The sequence below is a fragment of the Diadema antillarum genome, unplaced genomic scaffold, assembly GCF_040938485.1.
Source record: "Diadema antillarum isolate AM-2024a unplaced genomic scaffold, OU_Dant_1.0 scf00000103, whole genome shotgun sequence".
Taxonomy (NCBI): domain Eukaryota; kingdom Metazoa; phylum Echinodermata; class Echinoidea; order Diadematoida; family Diadematidae; genus Diadema; species Diadema antillarum.
In genome coordinates, this window is record NW_027270992.1 from 491125 (window position 1) to 500692 (window position 9568).

At 39.2% G+C, this 9568-nt stretch overlaps 1 protein-coding gene across 1 annotated transcript; it reads right to left on the minus strand.

The window, feature by feature from the left end:
* Window positions 1-440: 440 nt before the first annotated feature.
* LOC139718991 (NXPE family member 3-like) lies at window positions 441-9157 on the minus strand. The gene is made up of 6 exons (XM_071630431.1): window positions 9119-9157; window positions 7218-7427; window positions 5924-6340; window positions 4896-5074; window positions 1900-1948; window positions 441-1277 (listed from the first exon to the last, which is right to left on the minus strand). Exons 1-6 carry the CDS (start codon window positions 9155-9157, stop codon window positions 441-443), a joined length of 1731 nt encoding a protein of 576 aa, XP_071486532.1.
* Between the last annotated feature and the right edge of the window lie 411 nt (window positions 9158-9568).

Genomic DNA, 9568 nt, shown 5'->3' on the forward strand with positions numbered 1-9568 from the left:
TCGTGTGTCTGTTTTTGCCCTTCGTGGAGAACCATCGTATCCTAAATGCGATGTCATGTAGCCATCGTGTAGCCTTTGTGTGTCCTTCGGGTGAACATAAAACAAAAAAAAATCACATCTACGTATAGGGCCTATACCATAGTCTGCGGTCCAGTCGTCATGGTAAGACATTTTGTATACGCATCGTACTTGCTTCGGCAGATGATTAGATGTTGACAAAGTTCGGGTCCAACTTCGCGTGAAGTTGAAAATTCCATAATCATTCGTGTCTTCTTCTTGCGTCCATTTCTGGACAGTCTGTGTGACGCCAGCACGAGGCAAGGTGAGGTGTCTATCTTAACTGATCTACACAAGTTATTCAATTCAATATCTACTCAAACCGTCTATCCTGAGCTACTAATAATGAATGACTCCCTCACCGGTAGGGAGTAAGACGTTTGCTACCTCTTCGTCGGGCAAGCATACGACAATATCTGACTGACGAAATTGGCAATGACCGTCTCGTGTGGGTGTACGTCATAGGGGAACAACATCGCGCGTGTCATTCCCCATGCGTCAATGAGGGCAATCCTCGGATCACTGGCAATGATCTTGCGCATACTCTGATCGAGGCGCCACATCCACCACTCACTGTTGACCTCGATGTGCGTCACGTCGCTAAACTCGCGGGGCGTCATGGATTTCATAATGACCAGCACGTTGGGAATCCTGACGAAGAGACGGTCTAGCGCCGCCTTGACAATGCGCAGTCTGTTCTCGTACAGATCCAGGTTGTGGTAAGTGAAATGCGCGCCAATGGTCATGACGATAATCGTGCGGTTCCTGCTCGGCTGCATCCTGTCGAGCCGCCGAGCGGCGTCCATGATATTCGAGCGGTTGAACCAGTTCGATCCTCCGATGGGGAAACCGTGGAAGTTGAATCGGATCTCGATGCCGTTGTTGCCGTCGATGTCCCACAACGGTCCGCTCCGCTCCTCAGACTCGTGCAGAAAGTCATGTCGGCTGCTCGTGAATTGTTCCTGCAGCATGCTCTGCATCATGTGGTAAATCTGGCGAGCGGACGAGTCCCCGATGATCTGCAGTGTTGTATTCCGCAGGCAGTTCGTTACGTTCTCGGCTGTCCACCTCCGCCGTATCTTGCAGTGCAATGAGTACCACGTGTCATGGTAGTAGTAACCCGTCATAGGCGACTTGCCGATGAGCTGACCCGGGCGGCACGGGGGAAGACTGTTGTTCTGCCATGGAAATTCCGTAACGTGGAGGGCGTTGTTGACATCCTCTGCCGAGAAAGGGATATTTTGAAAGTGTCGAAGGCGTAAATAGACCGAACCAACTATTCCAAGTTGCAGCGAAAGAAATCATGGAAATATTTTTGAGAAATGGTACTTTACGTTGTATGTTCACGTTTTCATTTCACAACTGGTATATTCTGCTTTAAGCATTTTATCCGAAAAGCGTCTCTGCTATTCATATCTAGGTAGCTATTGTTTTATTTTATGTTACAAACTTGTTTGTTTCAAGGAATGACATATAAGATTTTTTTTTTCTTTTCGACGTACCATATATTCTCCTTTGTTTCAACACATTCAGCAAAGCATTTGATTTTGGTGTTACGTTTACCTGTCTACGAAATGCAGGCGATGGAACGTACATTACGAGCGCAGTGCACTCCCGCCGTAACGAACACGGTTATAACGAAATTCTCGTTACAATCAAGTAAAAATTCAGGTGGCAAAACTACCATTTTTATATCTCTCTACTTGTTTCACTGTTCAGCTATAACAAAATTTGAATAAACGAAAGAAATTGTTATCAGTATAAAGGCAGGCGCTTGTATGCACCTGGTATTATTCAGTGTGTAGGAAACCGCAAGAAATCACCTTTGGAGTTTGGTGCCACTACACTGATTGTTGTCTCTACGTTTTGGTTATTCAGTCTCTGTCTGTACCTGCAACAGGAATGACAGAAAATAGGTTCATGGTGAAATATTTGAAGAGTTTGTTTGCAAAAACCGATAAGTCAATTTTTGAAGATTTTGAATTACGGTCTCTGTCATAAAGTACAAAGTAATACCTATTAAATGATATATTGGTCATTACATATAAAGGTACATTTTTGAAGTTATGGTAAAAAGAAGCAAAATTTTTCTTATTATTCTCTTTATTTTTCTTGACCTTTAATCGCAAATATCTCCATTTGACAAATATGGACTTATCGGTTTTTGCAAACAAACTCTTCATTTATACACATGATAATATAATATATTACATTATAATATATGTGCTGTAACATCTATTTGTGTGTGTATGATTATATATGTATATATATATATATATATATATATATGTATATTTATATGACCATGCATCACAAAACGAACAAAAAGTCGCACCCCTTGATTTTACGGGAGGACACCAGAAAGTTGAAATGGGTCAACAAAGTCAATCTTGAGTTTTTCATATTTTCCGAAAGAGCTGTCCTACATTATTTGTAAGTTTGGGATCATAACATGAATGGGAAAGTGTGTTTTCAGCAGTTTTCCTACAACCCATTTTTTGGGGGGAGAATAGAATGATCAGATATGTTTTAGAGTCCCCTTTTCATTTCGTGAAACCCTTTACATACTGTCAGGAAAGGACTATATTTGCCTCGAGTGTTTATATATATCAATTGATTTTTTTTTTTACAAAAGTTAGTTAGGTCAATGACGCCTCTGTTGGTTAGGATACCCCAGACAATATATATATATATATATATATATATATATATATATATATATATAAGAAAATTAGTTAATTGGATTCAGTTATGCCGTATTACATCATTGTGTTAGGTTCAGGCGAGCTCATCCGGCTGTGAAGTTAGGTTAATGATATTCAGGAATATGATTAGGTGCTAAATAGCTGTGATCAGACGGAGGCAGTTTTGGTCGGAGTAACTTCGGAGGAAACGTCGGAGGAAGCTTGGTCGGAGTAACTTCGGAGGATAGGTCGGAGTAGTGCCCGTCTGAACAAGGTCGTGGTAACTTCCTCCGATCGGAGGAACTTACCATGACCTCTTCCTCCAAACGAGATACTCCTGAGTTTTCTCAGGAGTATCTCGCTACAACGACTAGCCGGTCGGAGTAAATTGCCCGTGCGGACAAGCGCTCGGAGTATCTATGAACTTACATACCTTGCGACCTAGGTAAAACTTCCTGGGTCAAATCGCAATGTTGACATTTTGCGAGTACACATGTGCGTGTAGTGCAATTCTAACCTAGTCGATCGCGACGAAGAAGCTAGCGCTCATACAGATATTTCCATCGACAAGAATGGAGAAGACAAATGCCACTAGTAAACAACAATCGCATGGTCGACGTGCGCCGCGCTACCACTTCCGGAAGTTACACCGACCCTCGCACATAAATTGGTCGGAGTTTCTTCCCACGACCGTCATGTGGACACAAGGGTCGTGGTAAGATATGCACTAATTTGAATTTTTATTGCCGTGCCATAAATTTTTACTCCACCTGGAAATACGTCTGAACATGGCTAATTTACAGGGAAGTCTTAATTTAGTAAGTAGAGATAGTTTTCTTTGTGAGGAAGATTTTTAATACATACTTCAGTCTGAGCCATGTTAATTGATTTTAGCAGTTTGTGTATAAGTACGGACGTTAGGGAATAGTAGGCAGAGAAACATTTTTGTTAGCACACAGAACACGTCGGTACGGGGTTTGAATCAGCGTCGGCGAGCAGGACTGTTATGCTGGGGCGACTACTGGTACGAGGGACGAGCGTCGCTAGCTGAGCCACACCTGCTGAGCGATACCTGCTAGGCCACACCTATTGAGCCACACCAGCTGACGACCAGTCCTGCGGTCTACCGGGCACGACGCCTGGCGCAGTACCAACTACTAAAGGGAGGGGGGGGGGGGGGGCATGAACCCTGAACCCAGAGCAGTATAACCAAAATTTACGTGTTTATTTATACTTTGTTTTGAATTTGATATTTTGATATCAAATCTTCAACTTGGTACCAAAACCAAGAACTTGATTATTATTGAAAACATTGATTTAACTGTACTTAATTTGTTTCTTCTTGAATGCTTATGTGTCAAAGTAGCGGAGTAAATAACCAAAAAAAAAAAAAAAAAAAAGGTTGCTTATGTGTCACATACTCTTCATTTTCATGTCCAACAATTTCTGACAGAGTAACTCTACTGCTTTGAAAGTTGGCATTAATCATGGGCAGAATGTGTTGATAGAACATGTTCAATTTCAGCTTTAATAATCTGATAATACCTTCATTGTTGTTGCTCCAGTGGTCTACTTCCTGTGTTTTGTCCCTTTCATTGCACAGCTAGCACCGCTTGGTAAAGATCAAGCGCTTGAATAGACATTGTACTTCAAAGCCTCTTTTCTCAGTTCACACTTTTCCAGAGTGTGTGCGTTTTTTCTATCATATTTTAGATAGGTTAGGAGAGTCCATTTGAGTTGAGTTATACATCATTTAAAAGCTTAGAGTATGCTCTTTAAGAATCTGCTCTCAACTTAAAATCCATATCTCGCGACTTTTTGTTAGTTTTGTGATGCAGGGTCATATATTCATATATATATATATATATATATATATATATATATATATTGAAAAAAATGTACACATGATCGTATACAAATATTGATATTTCTGCATTCTTTTTTTCTTATTGTGTGTATTGGTAGATCATACAAACGCAGAAATTTTTGAAGGAGCACAACAATAAAATCACCCACTGCACGATACATACACATATATGCATAATATGCAGAGAGAGAGAGAGAGAGAGAGAGGGGGGGGGGGGTGGAGAAAATTATGGACAATAATCGTATCTGTAAAATTAATGTTGGTCAATAGAATCATGAATGTCTTACCTGAGAATACATGTTGCTCTGTTCTGATTTCCCAATAGCGCCCTCTTTAGTGCAGCTGTGGCCGTTTCGTCGCTCTGCGACCATCTCCAATCGCCGCACGACAGGCCAGGATGTACAGGCTTTTGGCAATACCAAGGAACTCCGCTTACTGGGTTGGTAAAGTTGCAGAATTCCCCGTACTTTCGTAGAGAAGGTGATATATAAACAAAACAGAAGAGAGAGAGAGAGAGAGAGAGAAGGGAAGGTGGGTTGGATATACCATCATTGTGACGTTTGTATTACCTATGTATATTGTTTGGAAATAACATAAAAAAAGCATGAATGAATGAAAAAAAATACGTGGGAAAGAAGGAGAGAATGAGAGCTTGTGTACACAGGAACGTCGTGTGGGCGTATGGTTTACACTTTCCTTTATATTACAATGGCTTTTATTAGTATTATCATTATCAATATTATCATTGCTGCTATTAAGATTATGACCATGATCACAATCATAATTATCTTTTTCTAATCATTATGATCCTAATCGTTATCCTGTATTATCTGGTTTGTAACTGTCCTCCGGACTCGTTAGTTTCAAACTGCTTTCCAGTATGTACTTTCTAATTTCTCATTATCATTGTTTTATTCTTTTACGTATTTCTATGTACATGGCATGTGTGTGCGTGTAATTATTTTTGTATGTCATTATTTATTCTTGAGTAATAGGCGCAGCATAAGTACCCTGTATAATTTTTTTTATTATCATTAATATTGCTATTATCATTATTAATATTATCATTTTTGTTAATACTACTATGTATTATAAATATGGTTATTATCGTTGCTATCGCTATCATTAGTATAATACTCATTATTATCATTATCATCATTATTATTACTACTATCATTCTTCTTCTTCTTCTTCTTCTTCTTCTTCTTCTTATCATTATTATTATTAGTAGTAGTAGTAGCAGTAGTATAGCAACAGAATAGTAGTAGTAGTATCACTATCATCATCATCATCATCATCTCTAAAGAAAGCATACCTCTGGTGGGAAAACGTTGCATCGACGCGTTTCTGCGTTCTTTGAGTTCCCAAATCGGGCAATGTAAACCATCTTTGTCGGGAAACTGGAAGCGATGTCCTTGATCACCGCCAGCCCCTCGGCGGCGTGAACGAGGGAGACGTCGATCTTGGCCTCGCCAGGCCATCGCGTGGTAAATGTCGCCTCGTAGCGGCCGTCGCCGAGATCGAGCAGTTCGTCCGTTCCCTGGCAGGCCGTCGCCTCCCGGCTGAGCATCCTGGCCCGGAAGAGATCTCCGCCCACCGTCTTGGGTCGGTTGAGGTCGTCTCTGGCCTCGATGACGACGTTGACCTCCTCACCAATGGAGTAGAATGGCTTCGGATTGGTGATGTAAAAGCGCGAGTAATGCGCACTTGTCATCAGCTTCGGGTTGACAGACTGTTTAGATTAGATATGACAACGATGATATGAATAATGGTAATGAAAATGGAAGCATAAATAGCTACAGTAATGATAGTAATACTCAGGGTAGTTTTATTAATATCAATAATAATGATAATAATAATGATAATGATAATATCAATAATAATGACATGTATAAAAGTAATTATGTCAATATGTTAATATTACAATTAGACAATAATAATAATAATAATAATAATAATAATAGTAATAATAATAGTAATAATAATGGTAATAATAATGATAATAATGCTAATATTAAAACCAATAATGATGGTAATACCAAATAATAAGGCCGTAGTAATTTGAGCATTAGGAATCTCAACTTTTAAAATCCGATACTCCCTGCATTGTTGCTGCGGAAATTTACAACATGTTTTTTTTTTTTTTAGTCCAATTCATTGTACAGCTAGCAAGGCCTGGTAAGATTAAGCGTTTGAATAGACCCCATGCTTTAGAGCCTCTTCTCTTAGTAAACACTTTTCCAGATTATGTGTTTAAGTTAAGCGAGTCCATTTGAATTGAGTAATACATAATTTTAAAGCACAGAGTCTGGTCTCTCAGAATCTGCCCCTAACTAAAAACTTATATCCGGCGACTTTTTGTTGGTTTTGTGAAGCAGGGTCACAAGATGATCTCTCTATTCGGAACTGTATTTGAATTATCATAATATAGGAGCCTCCTTCAAAGTGTTTAATAATGTACATTCACTGGGTAACCCTCAGTCTCAAAGTCATATAATTATAATTATGTACTTTATAAAGGTTCCTCTCTGACCGCCCCCCTCTCTCTCCATCTAACACTGTCTAATGATCCACTATAGCACAACGTGTGACCTGTATTATTCAATTACCATCGTAGATTGCTGTTTTCCCAACAAGGTATCACTAGCATGGTGCTGCTGCTGGGCTGGTAGCGGTAGTGCCCCCTCTTTCGGCGGTCCGACAGTCTGATAGATAGGGTAGGAGCTGCTTCCCGCCGTGTTTGAATCCTCACGGGAACGGGCCGGGGCGAAGCGGAAGGGAAGTCTCCGGCCCGCGTTCGTTTCTGCCATCAAAATCACCTGTAAAAGGAGTATAAAATGAAGTAGGGTTTTGAAAGAACAACATCATCAAAAAGAACAAGAACAAGACCACCACCACCAACAACAACAACAACAACGTAAACACAAAGAGAACAATTACACCCCGCTGAAATGCAGAACTGCAGAACTTTCTTTCTTTATTTTCTGATTATTTCGCCTGACTTCGGGATATCAAAATTTTCATACATGGAGTCCATGACGGATGTTGAGATGCCCTCAACTTCTAGAGTAATTCACACATTTTACAAGCTATGCTTTCTTGTGAATTTTTCTTTTCCATGTAGAGTTACAAATTAGGATCGTAATGTTTACTTTTTTATTTAAAGTTGACATCATTATGATATTGTATTCATGTTTTGTTGAAACTTATTCAAAGTTCCTTTAAATATTTTGTACTCGTGTAAGCGTTACATATATTACTTTGTATTACTTTATATGGAAATAAAACCATTTGAGTTGAATTGAAATGACACAGGACAATCATCTTTAATATTATAAACATCTCAGAATCAAATCACAAAGTTCCATTATATTGTTTGCTTCGCCTTTGTATTTTCTTTATTGTTATTTCAAGTATTAGTGCACACTCGATAATGGACACAATGGAATAGAGTGATTTTATGGATTCGACTATAAGGAATTTCATTTGGCAAAAGAACACAAAACAGCGGGAAATAAGTCGTGTTATGAAGCGATCGTAAGAATTCTAAAGAACATACACTGTAGTGCAAATACATGTTGAAGTAATATAAGATGTATTATTTTTCCTCAGTTAGGCGGAATGAGCCTTCCAATATCTTTTGCAGTTATTCATATCCTAGATCCTAGTAGATCCTAGCAGATCCTAGTAATCTGAAGAAAAATAGAAGAACTGTTATTCAAAAATGCATTATATAAGTTTAGATATTTCTCTTTAGGTTACATGATGATCAGAGTTTCATAAATCAGCACAAGTCTATATTGAAATGCATAGGTCGATAAAAGGTTGTGGTGTCAACAATAAGGTATGGTCTCGACAACGAGACGTCATTATAAAAAAAAAATGAAAGTGATTTTTATTCTTACAAAACAGATAGAAACGGAGAACAGTACACGCTTGTAAATGGTCAAAATGATCATGTAATATTAACATTGACAGTTACACTTATGATATGTCATACAAGAACTACCAGAACAATGCTAGTGATAATAAAGAGAAGAACATAACAAAGTACATAGTTTCGCTGTGGTAACTGGATATGAAATCAAGTGCCGTCTGAGCTGCGGCTCCTGGTGCACGTCATGAGTTCGACACCCACAAATCACATACAGGCCATAGATTATACAGCCCATTAGTAATACAGCCCACGAGTAATGCAGCCCATTAATTTCGACACTGAACAAAAAAGGCCCACGAGACCACCCCGTGTTGTAATTCGAAACCGTGGGCTGTTTTGTTTTGTTTTTGTTTTTGTTTGTCCGTGGTTGGTCAATGGTTTGTCTGTCTGTTTGTTTGTTTGTTTGTTTGTTTGTTTGTTTGTTTGTTTAGTGTCAAACTAATGAGCTGCAGACAGCTATTATTCGTGGGCTGTGTGACCAGGGCCTTTTTTCCACTATCGAACTCGTGGGCTGTATGACTCGTGGGTATCGGTTTCGTGAGGAGCTCCAAGACGCCTTAATCATGACTATACCTTGCTGGTGAAATGGCTGACGTACTGTGGGATGCCCATACTACTACCGGTTTCGGAAACGAGTGCAAAGATGCAAAACGTCACAAGACACACTAGCAGAAGAAGTAGCCACCAACGCTTTGAATTTCCTAATCCACCTACAGAGAGAAGTAAACAAATGTAAAGAGAATGCAACAGTGACTGGCAGCTAAGATAGATTGTAAAAACAAAAACAAAAAACATAAAACCCCTAGAAAATAGTATATTGATGTGTAATACCGTCATTCAAAATGTTGGAGTGCAGATAGCAGCAGCTGAAACTCGACAATTCAAACATGTCATCCTCATATTAACGGAAACTATACTGCAATCCCATGATAACAGCTGGTATATGAAAAAGATAAGGCGGGTACTTTTCTGATAATTTAAAGGGAACGAGTAGTTTTGGATGATATAGGGATTCAGATTTTA